The sequence below is a fragment of the Myotis lucifugus genome, unplaced genomic scaffold (assembly GCF_000147115.1).
Source record: "Myotis lucifugus unplaced genomic scaffold, Myoluc2.0 scaffold_110, whole genome shotgun sequence".
Lineage (NCBI taxonomy): Eukaryota > Metazoa > Chordata > Mammalia > Chiroptera > Vespertilionidae > Myotis > Myotis lucifugus.
Window position 1 is genome coordinate 2384530 of NW_005871158.1, and position 23869 is coordinate 2408398.

Here is a 23869-nt window from a genome sequence, read left to right on the forward strand (position 1 = left end):
ACCCCTATGAAGCACAGAACCTTGTATTAAGTAAATGCTCACTAAATGTTAGACAATCATTATCACCATCATCTATTGCTGAAAGTATCAACAGCAAAACATGGCTCACCCAACACTGGCTCCCAAGCAACTGAGAAATAACTGGCAAAGATGTGTTGCAGGAGCTCGGGAAGTTTCCACTAAAAACAGTGGCCCAGAGGAGCGACCCAGAATTATTTATTTAGTCTTCATGGCCTGTTCTCCCTGCCCACAGAAGGAAGAAACCTTGCTTGAAATGTGTCCGTGCTATTGGCAGGAGCCCCTGAGAAGACCTCTGCCTGGCTGTGAAGTTGGCACTGAGAGCCTTTATCAGCTGCCCCAGCAAACTCAAGTATTGAGAAATACGACAGACGCAAGGGCCAGGAGGGCCAGAACTTGTGTGGCCTTGAGCACCTGTGTCAGTAAAAGGACAGTAAAATGTCCCATTGGTTGGAAAATTTTTACCCCAAATGTCAATCCCAATAGGAGCCCTGCCCACTTCCAGAGGGAATATAGGACCTGTGTCTTACTATAGTAACACACAACGCTGTCTGGAAGGAAGAAGAAATTCATGATTCTATTATTCAAATAAACAAGTGCTATTAGGCAAATGTCACACTCCCTTTTCAACTGACTGTCCCAATGCACTGAGAGGCAGGGGAAAAGCACAGACTCAAAAGCCTGCATTGAGGAGAAATCATTTAGAGTCAAAGGAAAATAAACATTAAAGGTAAGAGGAGTCCCTCCTAGAGCTGAAAACCTACCCCATTCAGTGCAAAGTGAGAAAGCGTCAATGCACACAGCCCCTGGGAAGTGGCCTACAGTCCAACCTCCTCCATTTGTTTAACAAATCTAAGCAGTGAACTTTCGTCACTACACACTTCTCCACCAAAATCTAGTCTCAATTAGCAAATCTCCTGAAAGTGCTTTGATATTTGGTAAAACTTTCCCCTTGAACTTCATGTAAAGAAAACACTGACCCTTCAGAATAATTGCACCAAGTTTAAATAAAAGCAATTGCCTAATTTACAAGAGGAATTACTTAGAAAAATACTACCGGACTTAAAAGAAGAATGAATGAATTACTGGAAGTTATACTGCTGCAATATTAATGCCTAATTATTGTCTGGCCTAGGAAAAAGCAAGCTGCTGCCTTCAATTACCAGCAGAATTACTGCTCTCAAAGTAGGTAGGAGTAACAGAGGGAGTACGAAGTGGCTGCTGCTATTGTTAAACCACGTGCCCAGTGCAAAACAGAGCCAGCTGTTGCCCGATTGTGATACACTTTACAACACAATTAATTTCTTTTTCCCTGGACCCCATAAACAAGAAACTAATTGGGCAATCCATTTATTGAAAGACTATGGCTGCTGTCACTGTTTCAAATGGTTAAAAACCAACTAAAAGAAAAAAAGCAAACAAACAATATCTACAATAAAAACACTGCTGCGGAACCACTAAGCAGCTATATTTCACACCAACTTTTGGATGGCCGGGAAATGAAGAAAAGATTAGTTTGCTTCTTCAAACAGGATAGCTGAGGGTTACAGCTCACACTCTGAAAGGCCTCTGGAAGTCATCTGGTCCAAACCCCTCCTTTTCCAGATAAAGAAAATGAAATCCGAGGCCATGCGGGGAGATCTCCTAAGTCCCACAGCCAGTTATCGGAGAAAGCTAAGAGCCACCCCCAGGCTCCTGGCTCTACACCAGTGCCCTCCCGCCACCCTCTCCTGCCTTTCTGAATGGAGCCTGTTCCTGGGAAGGGGGCAGATGTCGTCACCAGATATGACAGTAGGAATGGCACTGCTATTTTCACAGAGGTCACTCCACTGGACGGCATCCACATGCCTCTGCTCTGTTCGGTCCTGTTTGCTCCAGGGCCGCCCCTGTTGCCTACTCTTGCCAAATCCAACAAAGCTCGGATCAGAAATGCCATCCCAGAGCTGCCCAAGCCCAGATCTGGTGTCAACACCATCCAGCAGGTCTCCCAGCCGATGCCCAGCAACTGGAGTCAGGCTGCTCACTGGCTTTTGTCAAGGCCCTGGGTGCCGGTGACAGGCTCCTCTCTGCCCCTCGGGGGCCTGGGGCTCTAGCCCTGAGATATTTACCCCAGAGGCTTGAAATCCACTTTCACCCTCCCAGCCTTCTCTTAGTCTGGCACCTTTAGAAAATGTTTCTTTGATAACTGTAACTGCCCAGATGACATTTGGTCATTGACAGCTGCCTGGTGCGTTCTTGCTTTTTCATGCCCTTGGCTGGAGCGATACTGCTCTGTCAGGTCAGTCCACAGGGCCTCGCAGCCACTCCTAATAGCCCCTCAGAGCCCGACTCTGCTCCTCTGCTGGTTTGGCTGGCCTGGCCTATGCCAGATCTGCTTTGCCCCGCCGTCCTCCCACGTACTGGTACCCCCCTCTTAGAGTACATCCTTCCTTTTCTCCTAGAAGATGCATCTTGCTGAATGTTCCTGCATATGCAGAAAGAGCCATCCTTGTCTTCAAGCAACAGCTGTGACCGCATAAAATTCTGAAAACTAAATTATAAAAACATATTTGAATACTAGTTCTCAACCTTCCTTCTGCTGTGACAGCTAAGATGGATGGTGCTCACATACATAACACCCTCCCCAAAGGCATTTGCGATCTTGATAAAACACCACAATAGCTTGTAGCCAGCACCACCATTCCTAGGAGATCATGGAAAGTCCATCTTTCCATGCCAGGAGGAACTCTAGCCCTTTCTTACACAGTCGAGGAAGCATATTTAAATGCAAGAGAGAGAGTGACACTGTGACCGGGACAACCTTGACTCTGATCAAATAATAAAGAGGAAATCATTTGCAAATGTATCCCTGACCACTGAGCTACATGTCAGTAGGACAATGAACTAAATAAAAAACTCCTCAGGCAAAGAACCCTTTTCTAAAATTACTAATTGGCCATTAATGTATCTTTTGAATAAAACTGGACTTACAGTGTTGGAACCTCCTAACGAGCAGCCCTGAGGCCCCATCCTCTGACTGAGCCTCCCAAAACACACCTTTAGATTCCACTTCCTGATGGATCACAGCGAGAGGCTTGGTGAACGTCTTCTTATTCTGCATCATGGCCCAGATCATTGAGGCGTCCAGGGAGGTGCAGGCTTCATCGGGAGGCACGCACTGCAGAGAGGCAGAGCCAAGACAGTCAGGGGTCACTCTATAGGCTTCACCAGCTCAGCCTGCACAGCTGTCCTGTGCCCCTTCTCAGACAGCTAACAGCTGGTGGCCACAGAAAAACAAGAGATCTGGGTGTTTTCCAAAGAACTACAAATAATCTGGGAGATATAGTGGCAGGCCCCATGTATTCTCAGCTGCACTGAAAGATGCAAATATTACTGAACAGCTTATAAATATTGTCATTCCCCCCTCCCCCCCAATCTTCCCATGAAACAACTGGAGGTTTTAGCATTATTTAGTGTGAAAAATAAAGAAACTATCCAACAAATGTTGGCCCTAGACCAAGCCGGTTTCACATAAATGGTTCGTGTTTACGATCTGTGATTGTGGGAAACTTCATGTATTGCATTATGAAGGTGACAGATTTTACATCTGTTGTCCAAAAAGATAATCATGTTGTCAAGTCTGTTTGATTTAAATCCTGGTAAAGGCTTGTGCAAAATAAAGCTTCCCAGTTATCTGTTTTTCTTGTTCCCAGAGTTCAGGGGAGTTGTGCCCAGGTGTGGATGCCAGGAGATCAGCTGCTTCTAGCTATTTTAAGGCCCCAAACTTAGAACTAGTGTGCCCAAGCCCAGTGGACCTGTTTTTAAAGAGTATGATTACATTCCATTACTTTTTCTTTAAAATAACTTTGGTTCCTTGTCTATGCTCATGAATAAGTGAAACTCTAATGTCATCGACATCTATTTGCTTTTGCTGTAAGAAGAAATATATCAACCATTTAAAAAGTCTATAGCAAGGCACCCCTGAAAATGAATTAACTCCAAGCTCTTCCCATCACAAAAGAACAAAGACTTTTGGCTTTACCATCATTGCTGCTTTGAGAAACATGCAAGTCAAACACATAGTATAAACAGACCTCCATCCCCAAACAGAGATAAGCCTTTACAATAGCCCTCTTGTCAAGAGAAACAGTGGATTTTCTGTGAAGGGGCATCATTGTTGAAAAGATTCGCATCTTAGGAAAAGCTTTCTTACTTCCCTACTAGTTCTTCAGTCACGTTAAGAGCCTAAGGTTCTAGGACTAACTCACTGCGTGACTCTGGGCAAGACACTGTACTCTCTGGCCTCAGCAAAGGGCAGGTGGACTCAACAATCTTTGAGACTGCCTCCTGGAAGATTCTTTGGGTCTCTCTATCGTCACAGAAAACACTCAGCAGTCACTAGAAATATGACATTAACTATAAGCAGTGAACAGGGAGACAGTGGTAACAGCCATCCTAAGCCACTGCGCTATAAATGGGGAACTATCTCATTTGCTCCTCTACCCGAGGGAAGCCAGGTACTATTATTTCAATTTTATAGATGAGGAAAGGCTGGTTCTGAGAAGTCATGGGATTTGCTTAAAGTCCTTGTCAGTCCCCCTGCTCTTTCCACTGTATCTTACCTCAGGTATAAATAGCAACTTTAGGTTTTGGGTAACACCCCATGTCACCCACTGGGACTTACAGTTCTCCTTAGAATGTTGGGAAGAAAATATTAGGACTAATTTTCACAGATGAACACACTATGAAGCTGGGCCTCTACAGTCTAGGCTCCGTGCAAGGGAACAGCCAAAGCCATCAATAAACACCCAGTAACTGCCAGGCCTCCCTACTAGATCCCTTACTCCTAAAAGTCCTCCACTGCCTGCAGGAAACAGCGGGGTCTCACAGCCAAGCGTTCAGTTCCCCGTGGCTCTCTACCACTGCCCACCACGGCCCAACCTTGCTGGCCACTGGAAGGTGAATGCTACAAGGCTAAGGCATCAATGTTTCCCAGAGCAACCTAAAGAACACGGTCTACATCACCTTATATGTAGGAACTCCCTAATGATTATGATCAGATTGGCTGTATTTTCATATGCACTACAAAATATTATTTGATATTAAGTGGATGCCCCCGGGGAATATGATAGTGCAAAGGATTCAGATCAATGATAATCTATCTGATACTGATAATTTTTCCTCCTACCTCTACACCTATCTCTTACAACCTATGCAGTGAGAGAATTCCATACCTACAATGCATTATCAATGTCACAGCTCAATTATTAGACTTCTAGACATGGATTTATATGTGACTACAAAAGGATGAGAATTAAGCTTATGCTGTGTAAAATATCCACAGAATAAATGCATACGTGAAATTATCCATAATTACGGCAGATCACAGAAACGAAACCGTGGCAGAAGACATCCTCCATGCGCAAGGTCAACTTTATGAGGTAATTAACTTGCTGACCCCCTTCTTCTCCCCCCCCCCCGCCCCCCCGCCCCCAGTCCAGCAAGCTCAAAGGGTTCTGATTTCTGTACAAAATGTACTGGTTCAATATGGGGAGTGGTACGAAGTAAACATGATGAACCGATATGGGACCAAGAAAAATCTAAATATTTGTTACTTTCCCTTAGAAGTCCTCCTGAGACAAGTCAACCTTATAACTCACACAGAGAAGGTCAAAAAACAATCGCAATACAAGTCTCAGTGGGACCTGGAAAAATCAATCCTCACACTGAACTTGTCCTTTCGGCTCTCGGCACTTTTGGCACCGCACACTAACTGAATAGCAAAGATAAAGCCAGACCTCTCCCTCCATGGAAAACAGTCTTGATTTATCATCCATAAAATACTATTACTTAGCATGCATGGAAAAAAAAAATCATACTGCCAGGATTTATTCTCTAAGACTCCAGAAAACTCACAGTTCCCGGCTCACACGGACTTTATTACAGTGGGGCCTTGACTTAAGAGTTTAATTCGTTCCGTGACAGAGCTCGTAACTCAAATTACTCGTATGTCAAATCAAAAAGTGAACGAGTGAGACACGTGATGCTGGGCTGATGTTGTGGCGTTCACTGTGACGTTCGCTGCGCCAACTAGCGGTGGGGTATCTGAAGCTGGCTCGTAACCCGAATTTTAGCTCGCAACTCAAAGCAAAAAATCGGCCGAGAGACGGCTCGTATCTCGAAAAACTCGTTAGTCGGGACACTCGTAAGTCAAGGCCCCACTGTACTTTGATAGGGCAGTTCCCAAACTGAAAACCGCCACCTGGGATAACCCGTGGTTAAACGCCTCTGGTAAGTCACACTGACTCACCTAAAACTGTCAAAGTAACAGTGCACGTGGATGAAGGCCCACTAACCTTGGGTAACTTCTGGGGGTCCTTTTCCTTCTTGGTACACAAGGTGAGCTCACACTGCAGAAAGAGCAGTGAGGTGTTGAAGACGGGCTTGAAAATGAAGCTGAACCGCTTCTTATCTATCTCGGCGTGCGGGACGGGAAAGTGCACTCTCTTGGGATTGTAGAATTTCACAGAATCATCTTTGGGACAAATGTTCTCAATGATGGTGTAATCAGACATCCGATCGGGGTTTGAATTTGGGGAGATAAAGCACGTTTGGATGGCAAATCCCAGTTCCTGGTCAGCCTTAGTAACAGACACCTACAGAGAACAGCGAGATCAACACAGAAACAAGTTAGCATCTCATTTTTACTTTAGGCACAAGGGGAACACACCAACACAGTCCTTCTGATAAGAGACATTTCTTTATTCCCATAACATCCATCTATAGTCTTCTTTCTAATGATAAAAGTAACATATACATTCTTTGAAGAAAGAGATATTTTCTACTGAAACTTGATATGGATGGTGACAGTGAATTATTTAGTTCCAACGCCAGCCTGGAAGATTCCAGTACAAAATGACTAAGTCTCTTCAGCCTCCCATAAGTCCTCTGGGAGATAAAAATAAAAGCAAAGTGGATTTTCCAAAATAAATAAAACACCAACAGGCAAAGCTCCTGATGTCATAACAGTGCATTTGTAAGGCAAGCTCTTTTTTAAAAATTGCTCAAAAAATAGAGAGGCAGAATCTACTTAACCTAGGCAGGGAGTACTGGACTTCTAAACTGCACAAGTCAGAGTGGGCCTAAACCATGGCAGGGAAAGCTACCGATTCATTTAGAGTCCTGCTTCACTGGACAGGCAGAGCTGGCCCTGTGGCTGGATGCCAGCTACGGTGCAATCTGGTGGCGATCACGGGCCTGGCAAAGTGTCCCAGCCGCTCACAGGTCCAAACCAGGCCTTGCCAAGTACTCTCCCTTCACTCTTTAAGCCCAACGGTGTTTTAAGGGAAATCTAATCTGGAAACGTTTCCGACTCATTTACACTTCCCTCTTTCAAAACATTCTATGGGCTATGTCCAAACCTTGTTAAGGTTCTTTTCTTTAGAAAGAGGAAGTAATGTTTGGCCCAGTGTAAACAGAATTCAAACCTCAACTATCCTGAACTCAGCTAAAATCCCTGCACCAGACTGGATTCTCCATTTGGTGATACACGGATGGCCGTGCGAGCTGCCTCTCCCCTCTACGCTTCATTCCTTGACTAAACTTAGAATCAAAATAAACTTAAACACTTTAGAAATAAAGTGAGGCCTTAACCATAGGCCAATAGCTCCAGAATTGTTTCAAAAGGCATGGAGATGTAAACACACTTTCCATTCTGAGAAACCCAGGGGAAGTCCCTGACACTGCATGGGGCTCTCAGTCCACAGCGCTATTTTGCAAGATCCCTTCGTGGTTAACTACAAGACACTCAACAATGGAGATGATTACGATTATGTCACTCTGTTGTGCCTTAAAGCTTAATCCCTCAGAACAATCTGATGAGATAAACATGTTCTTCTCCACTTTATAAACCGAGGAAAAACTGAGCATATAGAATAGATGGCTTATCAAGACCATATCTAGCAAATACTGGGTATAACCAAAGTTTAAGCCCAAATATTCTGATCACAAGTCCATTTTCTCTTTCCTATTTCACTGTAGCTACACGGTCAATTCAACCAGGCCCAAGAAGTGGCCTTGGGAGAACACTTTGTAGGAAATATTTCTAGCAAGTAGTGTTTGATAGTCTGTAAATAGTCATGTTGTTATTTTTGCAATATTCCTGAAAAATATTTTATCTTAAAAAGATAGCAAATTACACATTCCCCATTTAAACTAAAAAGGTCTCCTTTAACATGAACTTAGGACCCACAGTGCAAAACTGTGTGATAGAAGAAATGTAAATCTTTTCTCTAATCTCAAAGAAATATGAAATGGCAGAATGTCTAAGGCAGTGGTTCTCAACCTTCTGGCCCTTTAAATACAGTTCTTCATGTTGTGACCCAACCATAAAATTATTTTCGTTACTACTTCATAACTGTAATGTTGCTACTGTTATGAATCGTAATGTAAATATCTGATATGCAGGATGGCCTTAGGCGACCCCTGTGAAAGGGTCATTCAACCGCCAAAGGGGTCTTGACCCACAGGTTGAGAACCGCTGGTCTAAGGTATCCCAAAAAGTCATTTTGGAGGAAAAAGGTTATTAATAAGTCTTTTACTCTAAAATGGACTAGAAATGAGTATGGGAGGGCTGTGGGCTTTGGAGTGAGACAAACCCCAGGAAATCGCGTGTGCTGCTGCTCATGAACGTGAGCTCTGAGCCTCAGTTTCCTTCCCTAGAGACTGAGGGGGACTACCTACTAGATCCAGTCATTGTGAGGATGCGTAAAGTCAAAACGACATGCAAACAACACAGGTCCCGGCTACTCCAGGAACACCAGCTATTATTAGTGGCATTACTCAAGATTTATATTTGGGGGTTATTTACAATTTTTTTAATTCACCAACTCAAATGAACCAAAAGAAAAGTTTCCATTATGTGACCAAATATCACTCAAGATGACCAAAACCCAGATGGAAAAACTGATCAATTCTTGGATTAAAAGAAGGGAGTATGATCTAGAGTAAATAGAGGATTCTGAGAGGGGATATGATAAGGATGGCCAGGAGAAAAAAACTTGGAAATAGTTCTTTAGGCAAGACTATGACTAAGTTTTATTTAGCCTAAGAAAAAAAATTCTAGAGAAAATTTTTTTTTTTAAATTTTCTTATTAGCAGTGAAATCCAAACTGGGAAACAAAGAATATGCATAACTGCTACCCTGTTTAGCAAAATATTTACAGATCCTCTCTCATGTTTAGGTGGTCTAAAACAACTTTAAAATAAAATAGCATATAGCATTTTCCCCCTGCCCAAATTCTCCTCAATGTACTTGATATTTAAAATGGTAGCAAAAAGATTTGGCTCATTTCTTTTTCATCACTTGACAATGTCTTTGACAGAACTTAATTGTGAAAAACATAGATGATATATGACAAGATATAAGTGGGAAAATATGAACAAAAAACAAATAAACCCATATCTTAAGTAGGCCCACACTGGAGGGAAAGGGAGAAAAACCAAACACCCAGGGTTGGATACACGAGGAAGATTGGCCACAGATTAGCATAAAGCAGCTGAGCCATAAATTAGCAAAGCCAGGCGCACATTTGGAAAACAAACTGCAGTTAAGCAGAGCCTCTAAAATCTATAGCACAACAGGGAGTCACGGACCAATGGCACACATGGACCGCGCAGCCAGAAAAGCAAGACGGGAACAGCGATCTTGGATTAGAAGAGATCTATGATTAGGAACAGCATGCAGAAAGCAGTATATTTTCCCCAGTGGAGAGAGAAGGTGTACCCAAAGAAAGAGAATACCTCTTAAGACAGGGAATTAAAAAAGAGAAGAGATCCAGGAAAATGTCTAGAGTCAGCAGGCTCCGTCCCAGAATCAGTACAAATACGAGAGTTATTTGTCTTTCTAAAATAGAAATTATGTGCACTGCAGTTACTGCAATATATAGAAGAATCCCATTTGACCGGTACGCTTCTCACTCCCCCCACCATGAAGCAGAGCACTGGCCTGCAGCTTAGCACCAGAACTAGCTCATCAGAGGGTGACTCCTCGGTAAGACCAGCAGACATCCTGGGGCCATAGGAAAGTTATCTTCTCTAGAATCCGATCTGAGAACTTGGATATTTGCACTGCTAATACGTTACATTTTCTCTCCTTTCAAATGGCACTTGAGAATACATGATAGTAGCATCCAGTGGATAATAGTGTGGGCTCTGGGGTGAGTCCTGACTCTGAACTCTAAGAGGTACTACCTGTGTGACCTTAGATAAGTTTGCCTCGATGTCCTCATCCACAAAATGGGGATATTAATAGTTCTGTCTCAGGGGATTGCTTTGAAGAATAGTTTATTACAATATTTATAACTGAGTTTGGCACAAAATAAATCCGCAGTAAATGTTAGCTGTTGCTATTTCATTATTACTACCACTACCTAATATTTTTGTAGCCATTCCACAGATTTATGCTGTGCATGATCATTGCCATTATATACCAGTATAGGAAATAGTTTTAATAAAAGTATAGATACATTTAAACAATGATCTAGGGGGAAAAAAAGACAATTTTCATGAGATATAGTAGCACACAGCATTTCACTAACTTGTGTGCAGTTTAAAAGATAATATGTGAGGTGGTTTGAAACATTTCATGGTTAACTCTGCCACTGCCACTACTGAGCTACTGTTCCAAAAATGCTAAGCAAGAACAGGCTTTATTAGAATTCACACTGACAACGTTTTTAAAACATTCATCTATAGAACACTCTCCATTTAGGATAATGTAGCAAGTCCTGAAATTTTCTGCTTTGGTCAGAAATCAAGCTGGAAGCATTTTCACCCAGAGCTGGTCAAGGGCTGTAAGGAAGAGCAGGGCAATTGAGCTCACACCCCAGGAGCTACTACAGCTGCGCACTAACCTGAAGGCCAAGGCTAATGTTGCAAGCTCACCTCAACATAGATGTGTCCATTCTCTGCCACGGAGAAGACGCCCTGGGAGGGCACCAGAAAGAGGTCAGTGCTGTACAGCTCCATGTTGAAGGTGATGTTTCTGTTGGGCGGGTCCTGGAAACTCCTGGGATTCCCCACATTCCGCAGGCTGCAGTTAAACTGGGGGAAAACAAGACAGAGGACCATCAGTCAAAGGAAGGATCAAGGATAAATGCCCTGTAGCTTTATGAGCTTTGGACTTTAACATCTAATCCCGAGCACCGCCCCCCCCCCCCGCCCCCCGCCACCCCATCCCGAGGGTTCTTAAAGACAACATCTTCCACATACGACCTAACACAAACACACACGTACCACCACAATTTCAGGTCGGCTGAAGTGGGAAGTATCTCCGTCATCCATATCTCCTGGAAATCCATTATCACCGGACTCCAAATCTTCATAACCATCTGGCCAACCACTACTACCCCCAGGGGACGGAACCTGTATCACAATCTAAAAGGCAAAGATACCACAGAGAACGTCATACAAACACCAAATCACATACACTTGGTTTTCACGTGCATGCGTGAAAACCACACACACACACACACACACACACCTCCAAGTGGGCTTAGGATTTCTTCTTCAAAGAGACGAAAAATAAAGAGAAACCCAATTCATGTTCAAAATATGTATCTTCCTTTGTGAAAAAAACACAAATAATTTCAAACAGTGAGAAAACACTATAGACACTGAAGTAGGGTTGAATGGGGTTATCAATAGACCTGCCTATCTAGTAGGATAGGGGAGCTTCTCTTCATATTAAAGCTTTCACTAGGGGGCTTCTCTTCATATTAAAAGTTCTCTTCATATTAAAAATTCTAAGAAATAGTACGAGCTGGCTAATGCAGGGAGCTCTTGTTATTTGTATCAATCAGGATTTGTAAAAAGTTTGGTTTGAGTTAGAAGCAAATGACTTAATGTTTACTACTGAGCCATTCTCTCCTCATTTTTTCTCGCGTACTCCTCTATCCTCCCCGCCCCCCCCCCCCCCACCACTTTCTTCCTAAAATATTTCTCTATGGGGTAGAGATGCACAAAAGTACATTATGTTTTATTCCATGGCACTGACTGAAATGATTATTCCTAGGTTAGCTGTGGGTAAGATGAAAAAATTCACCTAAGGACCATGACTCCCATAAATAATTTCTCTGCATATGTAGGACAGTCATGCTGTCCTTTTGTTTTACTTATTTTATTTTTTGCTTTACATGCTTAGATTATGAATATGTTCCAAAACAAAAATATATAGTAAGTTTGACAGCTACTACAATCATAATTGGAACAAATAGCTAAAATATTCACTGAAGGCAATAGAACAGGAAGAGAATGTAGGAAAACCACCTCTCTGTTCTTTACCAGGTCCTCAAAAGAAAGTACTGATGCAATAAAAGTAAGCACCTAGGATACTGCTTACCCTAGAATCATCATCTCATCATCATAATCACCACCACACTACATACATATAAGAAGAAAGGGTTTTCAAGGGCTCATGATACACCTTTCTCTTCTGAGGCAAATGACCCTTTTTTAAGTTTTTATTTAACAGACAGATTATCATGGCCTCTTATTGGTGTTAATTTACACACAAGTTTTAAATTCCAAAATTAAGTACAGTATATCAGTAATGTGACATTCATTATATCTGGAAAAAAATAGATAAATGCAACAAAAATTAGTGTTGGAATTGGCAGGAGGGTGTTCATCACAGAGGTCAAAGGTTCATAAATTATTCCAATAACAAAGGGGGATCAGCTGGGCTAGCCCGGTGCACGAGAGCTCAGGAAGCTAGATTCAGTCCTGGCTCTGTTGTTAACTAGGTTCTCAAACCTAAGCAAGTCTCTTAACTCCCTGGAGTTCAATTTCCCACCTGTGAAATGAGGAAGTTGAATGATGGCATCTTAGGGTTCTGTCCCGCTCAAACATTCTAAGCTTGTCTGAAGCTTGATGAACTTGGGCTCACAAGGAGAGTCGGTGCCCACATGAGCCACAGTGACTGGAGTACCTGATCGCCAGTCTATTCTCTAGGTGGGTCAAGCGTGTCTATCCATCAGCAGTGGAATGAAGGGGAATGAGCAGCCTCTCCCTCCCTGTCCCAAGCCAAAGCTGGAATAGGCGCTAAGAACACACACACCATGTCAAAGCTGGACATAAGGATCTTTGAGCCTTATTTTACCATCAAAAGTAAAGTTCTTTTGAGCCATCATGTGTCAAAGTCTTTTAATATTTACTGCCTAGGGTCATCTCTGCAAGAACAGGTTTAATCTGAAAGGCTTTAGATGCACTGACGAGAGCAATTTCAGAAAGGCTTGCAATGGATTATCACTGGGGGATCTGGAAAACCTCCCTCCGGGAAACTTCAGAAATGAGATTTTCTTCCATCTAGGTCTTTCTTAGAGGCGGAGAGAGAGACTAAGTAATAATTTCTTAATAGCCCGTTCTGGATTTCTCTCTTTTGGCTCTTTTGTTCATGGGGGAGGGAGAACTCTGGGCAGGACTCAAATGAGACCAGAGAGGACGGGGTCTGGTTGGCTCAGTGTGTAGATGTGCTCACTCATAGCCCAAGGGCTTGGATTTCATCCTAAGGACCAGGCCTTTGATCCTGCAGCTTAGCCAGAGAGACGGGTCATAATTACCTTGCCAGCAAACCCCTTTTCACCAGGATATGGAAGAGATGACCACCAATGCGCCAACCAAGAAAACAGGGCCTCCCAACTCCCACAGATTCACCAATAAAGCAAATGAAACAAAAATGTCCAGGGTCGAAGTACATCTCATTCTGTTGAGAACTGACACTTGGCTTGGTTTGGGCCTGGGGTATATGCCCCTCCTCATTTTCACAGAAATTTTAAGACTAGTTTTAAGGTAACACCCTGCAAGCTCTGGCCAAGGGCCAGGCTTCGCTCTGGAGGACACTCACGGAGTTGAAGTAAACCACGCCATCCGGGGCGGACCGCCGGTGCCGAGTCCCACAGCCATTCAGGGGAGACTCCAAAATGAAGTGGGTGCCATTCATCTTGGCCTTGCAGTTAGGATCCAACAGGGTGAGCTCCATCCCCGAGTAGCTGTTGGACTGAAACAACAACCACCAAAACATAAAGGGGGCCCACAGGCAGTTCTGCAGCACCCCGTTCACAGTTTGCCTGGTCTTCCAAGTAAAGGTTGCTGGAGGCCTGCGTCCCACGCCCCCTACCAACCGCCTCTCAAACGGGATTGTGTTTGTTGGCCTTGGAAGCCCAATAGCAAAATATTGACACACAAGGATCTGGAACCCCCCTTGCTGAGAACAACAGAAACCGGGTGAGAATTGCAGCCGAGGGGAAGTGAGCCCGTCCAACTGAGAAAACAGTATGGAGCCTCTGGAGTCCCGAAGTGAAAGAGCTGGAGAGAAAGAACTAACACGTACTGGGGCGAGATGCGGGGGGAAGTGGCCTTCTCTTCCCTCCTTTAAGGAACTGCACTGACCTGAAAAGAATCTTTTTCTACAGCCACGGTCATCTTTTCATTGTCACATTTGACTGACAGGGCAACATCCATGCTGCCCTGCACCTCCTCCGGCTCCCTGGGACCAGGAAACAGCCGTAAGCCGGGGATGACAGGGTCCTTTGGCTGCGGGAGCCCGTCTTCTCCCCCTTCCTTCTGGCCTTTCCTGGGGATGTCCAGGAAGGGAAAGGGGAAACCTCCACTCTGGCCTCGCCCTCCCCGGATGGGTGGGTTGTCCAGGTTTCCAGGGTCCAGCAGGATCCGTAACTCGGGAGGGATGGTGTGGACCTCCTCGTCTCTCATCTCCTCTGGTGGTGACAGAAGAAAGCAAAACATCATCAGTGTCTGATGCCGGGGCACAATCAGTGTTTGATGCCAGGGCACAATCATCATTAAAGGCAAGAACAGGAAGAATTAGCATGGAGTGTGTAAAATTACACTTAACAAATAATGTATGAAGGAGATGAGTAGTTTGGAAGCCTGAATTTTAGTCCTGCGGTTCTTTCTAACTCACTAAGTGGCTTTGGCCAGTGGCTTATTTCTCTGTGCCTCAGTCCCCCAAGTTTTAAAATTAAGAGATTTAATGATTAATGAGATCAAGTGGTTCTAAAATTGGTTGCACATTAAAACCACTTTGGAAATGTTAAAAAAAAAAATCCCTTTGCCCAGGCTGCACCCAAGACCAATGAAAAATCAGACCCTCTGGAAAACCCCAAAGACTCCATAAAAAAACTACTAGACCTAATAAATGAATTCAGCAATGTATCAGGATACAAAATTAACACTCAGAAATCTATGGCCTTTTTATACACCAATAATGAACTCACAGAAAGAAAAACGAAAAAAACAATCCCATTTACCATTGCACACAAAAAATTAAGATACCTAGGAGTAAACTTAACAAAGGAGGTAAAAGACCTGTACTCGGAAAACTACAGGACATTGAAAAAAGAGATAGAGGAAGACATAAACAAATGAAAGAACACACCATGTTCATGGATTGGTAGAATCAACATCTTTAAAATGTCCATACTACCCAAAGCAATCTACAGATTCAATGCAATCCCCATTAAAATACCAATGGCATATTTCAAAGATCTAGAACAAACTCTCCAAAAATTCATCTGGAATAAAAAAAGACCCCGAATAGCCACAGCAATCCTGAGAAAGAAGAACAAAGTTGGAGGGATCACAATACCAGATATCAAGCTATATTGCCAAGCCACGGTTCTCAAAACTGCCTGGTACTAGCACAAGAACAGACATATAGACAAATGGAACAGAACAGAGAACCCAGAAATCAACCCAAGCCATTATGCTCAATTAATAATTGACAAAGGAGACAAGAGCATATAATGGAGTCAAGACAGTCTCTTCAATAAAAGGTTCTGGGAAGTTTGGTCAGATACATGCAAAAAAATGAAACTAGATCACCAACTTATACCATACACACACAAAAAAAACTCAAAATGGCTAAAGGACTTAAATGTAAGACAGGAAACCATAAAAATCCTACAAGACTCCATAGGCAGCAAAATAGTAGACATATGTCATAGCAATATCTTTACAGACACAGCTCCTAGGGCAGTGATGGCAAACCTATGACACGCGTGTCAGAGGTGACACGCAAACTCATTTTTTTGGTTGATTTTTCTTTGTTAAATGGCATTTAAATATATAAAATAAATATCAAAAATATAAGTGTTTTACTATGGTTGCAAATATCAAAAAATTTCTATATGTGACATGGCACCAAAGTTAAGTTAGGGTTTTTCAAAATGCTGACACGCCGAGCTCAAAAGATTCGCCATTACTGTCCTAGGGCAATGGAGACTAAGGAGAAAAATAAACAAATGGGATTACATTTAAAAAAAAAAAGCTTCTGCACAGCAAAATAAACCATCAACAAAACAACAAGAAAGCCCACTGCATGGGAGAACATATTTGCCAATGATATTTCCAATAAGGGTTTAATTTCCATTTACAGAGAACTCATACAACTTAACAAAAGGAAGATAAACGATCCAATCAAAAAAATGGGCAAAGGATCTAAATAGACACCTCTAGAAAGAGGACATACAGAAGGCCAAGAGACATATGAAAACATGCTCAAAGTCACTAATCATCCGAGAGATGCAAATCAAAACAACAATGAGATACCATCTCACACCTGTCAGAATGGCTATCATCAACAAATCAACAAATGACAAATGCTGGCGAGGATGTGGAGAAAAAGGAACCCTCATGCACTGCTGGTATGAATGCAGACTGGTGCAGACACTGTGGAAGACAGTATGGAGTGTCCTCAAAAAGTTAAAAATGTAACTCCCGTTTGATCCAGTGATCCGACTTCTAGGACTATATCCCAAGAAACCAGAAACACCAATCAGAAAGGATATATGCACCCCTATGTTCATAGCAGCACAATTTACAATAGCTTACATTTGGAAACAACCTAAGTGTCCATCAGCAGATGAGTGGATTAAAAATCTGTGGTACATCTACACAATGGACTACTATGCTGCTATAAAAAAGAAGGAACTTTTACCATTTGCAACGGCATGGATGGAACTGGAGAGCATTATGCTAAGCGAAATAAGCCAGTCGGAGAAAGATAAGTATCACATGATCTCACTCATATATGGGATATAATGATCAACATATTGGTGAACAAGAATAGATCCAGAGACAAATGGTAGGGGATGGGGAGGTTAGAGAGCAACCAAAGGACTTGTATGCATGCATATTAGCGTAACCAATGGACACAATCACTGGGGCGGTGGGGGCTTGCCCAGGGTGGCAATGGATGGCGGGGGCGGGGGGGGGGGTGGTCAATTGGGGAAAAAAGAGACATATGTAAAACTTTAGACAATAAAAAAAAAATAAAGTTTCATTTGTTGCCAAAATAAAAATAAAAATAATCAGACCCTCTGGAGTGGTACCTAACCGGTAATATGTTTTAAAGCTCCCCACGAGATTCCAATGTATAGCTAAAGTTGAGAACCATGGGGTTAGATGATTTCTAAAGCCCCACAAGCTATAACAATCTATGATTTGAATAAGTTATGTGGGACAATATAGTCTATTCGTATGCCATTGAAATGCTTCCCTTGAGTCTAGAGATTGTTTAGAAGAGCTTCTCTAAGGATTTGTTAGATTCCTTGACTGCTAAATTCTAACAGGTATCTGGGCACCATGGCCTTTAGAACCTAGACCTAAAGACGAAAAGAAAAAGCTGCTTGGTTTAGTTTTGTTGTTGTTATTTTTTTTTTCTAAAAAAAGCAGCTTAGCTACTTAGTCTTTCAAAGGGACAGACATATTCCCAATTGAATTGATTCTTAGTGTTTTTTCATATTGTCAACAACGCAGAGGAAAAAAACCTCTCCCCAGTATTCTCTGCAACCAAAGCCAACAGATATATGCTTGAGGTCAATCCATCTCAGTGGGAGTTGGAAGTGGAGATGATCAGGGACATTAACTCTCCTCCAATACAATCTTTTTGAAAAAGATAGCACAGCTGTATGGGTGCAAAATAAGTCAGAGCTTTGGAGGGCTTTACAATTTTTACTTTGTCAAAAACCTTCACAACAACCCTGTGAGGTAGGTGTATTGTTCCCCTGTACTACTGAGGAAGAACAACCTGAGGCTCAGAAGTTAAGCAACTTCCCTCCTCAAACCGTGAATAAATGGCAGAGCTGGGACTTGAGCCTGCACTCCTATCCTTCATTCTATTGGCACTGCTCTCAGTACTTTGGGTGAGGAACAGGTCTGGGGATCAGAAAACTTGGTATCTGAGTCCCTCTGGCTATAAGGATAATCTCAAGAACTTGTTAAGCATCTGCTTTCTGCTCCATCAATCTGGGGTGATAGCTCCTACATTCTCTCTGGGTGAGAATGAGAAAGCACATGTATGAGTCCTCATGCCTATTTCCATGTAAGATGCGGCCTGACCTAACACTTCTTTCCTGCATCTCAGCTGCAAGTGATTATTAGGTGCCTCTGAGGGAGGAAGCCAGGCTAATATAGCCTTAATGTAATCACAGTGAAGGTGATCTACATAACAAAGTTCTCCAACATGCAATCAACTCTATGCTACTAAAAACAAATCTTCATTAAAGATAGTTTCCTCAAAATAATCTACAATCCTACATAACTTTAATAAGCTTTATAGTAAAAAGTAGTCAAACAAACTATTAAAACTTGCAATAGAAAAGCAGGACTATGTAAGCTGAATTGAGAGTTCCCCATTGGAAAGCTTCATTTGAGGGATACTTTTAATATAGTTTTTAAAAAACCATACTTACCATTGTTTTCAAGCCGAAGATGAAATCTGTTAGCCACAGGAGCCACTGTGTATGATGTCAATGGACTGTAGCCATTGTCCAAAGCCCACCTGACTAGATTCTCTTGGGTTGAAGGAATGTCATCTCGTATTGATTTGGTCATTATCATGGATCTTTCACTCTCTTTCCCAAAGCCAATACTGTTAGGAGCCTGAAGATAGTAGCAAAATTTCACTTATGAGTCTAAACAGTGCTTTAGATAAGAATAATTAAATATCTAAAACAAATAGAGTCTATATTGTATATGAAGAAATTATTCTTTTAATCCCTATTTTCCTTGGACTAAGAATATGAACACTGATGTGGGAAAAAAAATATATATATATATATATATAATCCTCACCAGAGGATATGTTTATTGATTTTGGAGAGACTAGAAGTGGGAAAGAGAGAGAGAAACATTGATGTGAGAGAGAAACATGAATCAGTTGCCACCCCACATACCCTGATCCCCGCAACCTAGGTATGTGTCCTAACTGGGAATCGAACCTGCAACCTTTTTGGTGTACAAGACGATGCTCCAACTAATCAAGCCACCCAGCAAGGGCTGATGCAAAAATCTTTAACAACAGATTAAGAGAAATCTATTCATGCTGTTTGATCATAGCATTTGGGTTGCTTATGTTGATAAAAATAATCTAATGATAGCTAAGCTACATACTAAGTATATCTAGTATGTTATTGTAGAGTTAACGTTTAAACTATTAACACACACACACCAAATATGTATGTATACTGAACTTTCCCTTATTTTTATTTATACAGATGTGCATGTTATATATAAAAAAAAGTCTGTTTCTACTTCCTGTAGCCTAGATTTACATGAAAGAAAGCACAACCTAGTTACTTCAGGAGTAACTAGGAGACTATCTCATCTATGTAAACTATTAAATTCATATGGTGAAACCATTGTTTATATTTCATTTACAATTTATGATCTATTTAGCAATCCCGTAATTGTACTCATCTGCCAATTCCATTAACTGAATAGGCTTAGATCTTACGCTCTAAATATTAGTTAATTTAGGTTACTGTGCCTCTAAATCAATATTTTATCCAGCAAAACAAATCAGTCTTAAAATTGGCTTTCACTTGGTAATCAGTTACAAAATTAAAACTGAATGATTGAAATCTTTCCAAGAAAGGACCTAAGAGGACTCTGAGGAACCAGGACATGGGAGGTAATTTTCCAACCACCTCTGACTCCTGCAGCAGTGATCGCGTCAGATGATGAGGGAGCTGACTGCGGCACAGAGGACCCCAGCGGGAAGGCCCGAATTGTCAGCAACTGCTCCACGGGCTGAAAGCCCTGCCAGCCGGCAGGTTATGGCACGTCCGTGCTGCATAAAAATCACTTTAATTTCCATGCGCAATGCTCTTCTCCGCATACATACAGCATTTTCCCTAAATTCCCCATTTGCTTCCCATTCTGTTTGCCCCTAACATGACTAAATGTTAATCCTTTCCCACTGCAAAACCATAGAGGATTCACAGGCTCTACGTTCTCTTGGCCTCTCTGGTTGTGGGAGATTGGCTGAGGACACATTTTCGATTCAGAGGTTAAAGGAGCTCACCCAGTATGTTTTTCTATGACCCAACGTGCTTATCTGAGAAAAAAAAAACTGCCACACTGGGCAGGCACAGTCATGTGCAAAGGGACGGACGGCTTCAACCAAGTTCTGTGGCCACTTGCAAAAAAAAACAAAAAACAAAAACAAAAAACAAACCTCAGCGTCATAGGTTTGGAATATTCTAACTCTCATTCTGATTCAAAGAAAACTCCCCGAGGGAAGGAAGGGTTAAAAATAGAAAGAAAACTAAACCGAGGTAAAGAAGGATCCAATCTGTTCTTACAACTTTTTATTCATTTAGTCAACAGCAGTCTCTTAAGCACAGCTTCTTCCCAGCCTTTCAAAGCAGCGTGTCGTTTTGACTGGCTGGGGCTGCTTGGCCTCATCTGCCCTCGTCTTTCATGTTGTTGGACAGCTGAGAAAATACCGTATTTCCAGAATACTATCATCATAACTGCCACCTGTCCTTTCTGTACCCATGTGGAGTGATTTGTTTACACCTTTCCACATGAAATCTGGGAGCTGTCAGTACAGCTCACATTGATTATGCCTTGGGATTTACAAGGCTACAAATCTATCTACACGTTTGTGAAGCCGCGAGGCTTGGAGCAATGGCAGGCAAGTTGGTTGCCAGCAATGAGTGAATTTCTCACCCTGTATTTCTGGGAGTCCCCAGGGTTTCCCAAGGCCTCGGCGTAGCTACTCCAATGGGAGTGTTCAAGGGGGGTCTCCAAATACCACTGCCACCTTTCCCACTCACAGCTTCACGAAGGATGAGGAGCTAGAAAACTGAGTGCCTCCATCTCCTCCCCGACCACCCAACACACGTTTGCATCAGAACTGTTGGCGTAGGGGAGGGGCCTGCGGGAAGGGCTGGGCGGAGAGTGTGGTCCATGTTCCCACTGGGATGAAAAAATGTCTAAGAACAAACTGGCTATTACCGACCTTGAAGTCCTAAGGCCATGAAATAGTACAACCATAAATTTCTAACACGTTTCCTCCATCTATTCTTTTGTTTTGGAGGTTCTTCCAAAATGTGATTATGCATAGTCCATAAGAACCTAACGGAAAAGCCAGAGCGTGCACAGCAAGGCAGACACTTCTGGAATTCCCTTCTTGCCCACAGCACAACATTTGCATCTCTTTGGACCATTGCGTCATTTGGAGGGTTCATTCTGCGCACACCCCACCCTTCACACATACACATGCCATCCAGGCTCTTCTTTAAATTACCCCATCTAATTCCTTACAATCTTTTAGTAGACAATTTTCTTTGTTTTCACTTTGTTTAGAGAAGTTAAATGCTCCTATAGACAAACTTTCAAGGGTTGCTTACAGAAGAAAGATGAACTCCCTTTGTAAGGCACGCGTACTGTGCTAGGAGCTTTACCTAGGTTATCTCATTTAATGTCCTCTAAAATATAAGGAGACAGGCATTGCTGTCTCTCTGCTGGAGAAGGGGAACCTGAGGCTCACAGAAGTTTAGAAGACTGGCTGAGAACTCACCCTGTGCAGGCAGTGTGCCACGTATATTAGATGAAATACCCAGTGCCCACTTAGCAAATACTTGTTAAATGAATAAATGAACAAATGAACAAATTCTGTTAAACCTCACAATTACTCTCAAGATGACTACTATCATCGTATCCATTTCACAGCTAAGGAAACAGACTAGATAGAGTTCAACTGGCTTACCCAGTCTCAACTGGGAGTACTGACAATTGGAGATGGGATTTGAATCCAGCCCTGTCTGGCAACAAAGCCAGGACTCTTTCCACTCTACCATACTGTCTTTAAAGGACATACTAGAAACAAGGTCACTATAAACCATGTTCCTCTTTCTAAGCACGAATATATGCCTTATTAGTAGGTAACTTTCCCTCACAGCACAGTCAGAATTCACATCTGAGACAGGGAGTTAGGAAATCACAAAGCATGAAACTGATTGGGGGAATAAAAAAGAACATCATGAAACATTACCTAATTGTTTAGTAATGCTGTCATGCATTGTCCAAAATTGGCCTGGAACAGGAGCACGGCCAAGGAGAGAAATATAAACAGATCTTACACTGAGATGAGCAATCTCCAATTCGTAGAAGTGGAGACATTCAGAGCGAACCCCAGGACTGCCACGGGCCAGGCACTCATACTCAGTGAGCGACAGAGCACTGAAGGGTCAGGGCTGAGAGAACATTTACACAAGAACTCCAGCAGGGAAATAAAATGTACCGTATGTTTTTGTCTTTCAAAGCTTGATTCCCTTTCCTGTTGTTGTTATTCTGAAATTAAAAACATTTGATTGGTGTGCCAGGCAGCAAAGGTTGCAGACACCTCAGGTCACCAACATCCCTCACATGCCATGCCAGGGAAGGCAACCAACACAACTCTGACTTCACAAAATCACTGCTGGGCCTTGTGCTCAACACCAAATTAATGTATCATCGTTACACAGGATGGCTTGCTTGGATGCTTTCAAAGTTTAAAAGAAAAAAACCACAGGAACCAGAAACGATTACTTTAAATTAAGATGTGTGTGTTCGTGGCTTTGCCTGCTGCCTCTGGTGAGCGCCTGTACATGACGTTGCCTAGGGGACCACTGGTTTTGCTCTCTGCTGTATCACACGAAGGTGCCATGAAGAAATAATACCCAAACCAAAGGCTTTCCTCTCCCAAAACACTGAAAACATAACACCCCCTCCAATGGATTCAATGCAGATGCAGAAAGACGAACTGGCCACAATTTTTTAAAAAGTGCACAAAAATGTGAGCCTGCAAAAGAGATGCTAAAGAGGTTATTATCTTCTTAAAAATCAGAAGGGGGATTTTTCTTAGACTTTCGTTATGATTTGCTCCAATATTCTGTCAAATAGTCATTTCCCTAAACGTATTTGAAAAAGTTTCATTTTACCAAATTTCAACATTCAACTTTTCAAGAACTAGTTGCTGTTTGCCTATCAGGCCAACCAGCTACACCCCTTCGGCATATTTCCTTCATGAAACATATGCTTAGGGAACAGGTTGGGGGCGGGGTTTCTCTAGTGTCATCCCACTCACGTTTCCATTATTGTGAATCTACGATCGGTGTTTCGCCCTGAGAAAAGACATGCCGATATCACGTGTTTAACTCAAAAGTCGAGTCCTGGGTCTTCCAGGACTCAATCATGAAGGCTGAATTGTGTTCATGATCTTATACTTACCCTGCTGGGAAACGCACCAATATGTTTCAGGCATGTCACATGGGACAAGCGAGGTCCAGAGAGGTTACGGGACTGGCCCAAGGCCACAGTTTGTAAATGGCAGAGTCTGCACTCAAACCTGACCCCGGGAGCCATCATTTTAACCATCACTCTATGCATCCTCATCAGGAGGAGCCAAGGAGCAGGTTAGTTTACAAAGTGGAAAATTGCTGAGAGAGTGTCCAAGGAGGCAGAAACTTGACAATAATACCACATATAAACATGGCTTAAATGACTGCCAGTCATCAAAACAAAG

The 23869-nt window shown here is 42.5% G+C and overlaps 1 protein-coding gene across 5 annotated transcripts in view; it reads right to left on the reverse strand.

Moving 5' to 3' along the window:
• The window catches only part of TGFBR3 (transforming growth factor beta receptor 3), a 197208-nt gene that overhangs the window by 17582 nt on the left and 155757 nt on the right, over positions 1-23869 (reverse strand). For all 5 annotated transcript variants that reach the window (XR_002830364.1, XM_023757638.1, XM_023757636.1 and 2 more), the window contains exons 8-14: positions 18768-18957; positions 14446-14771; positions 13901-14053; positions 11293-11433; positions 10942-11100; positions 6354-6653; positions 3055-3175 (exon numbers count right to left, since the gene is read on the reverse strand). Coding sequence is in view for 4 of the 5 variants with exons in the window: in XM_023757638.1 (XP_023613406.1) it covers positions 3055-3175; positions 6354-6653; positions 10942-11100; positions 11293-11433; positions 13901-14053; positions 14446-14771; positions 18768-18957 (1390 nt within the window). In the remaining variant the exon portion in view is untranslated. The remainder of the gene's footprint in view (positions 1-3054; positions 3176-6353; positions 6654-10941; positions 11101-11292; positions 11434-13900; positions 14054-14445; positions 14772-18767; positions 18958-23869) is intronic.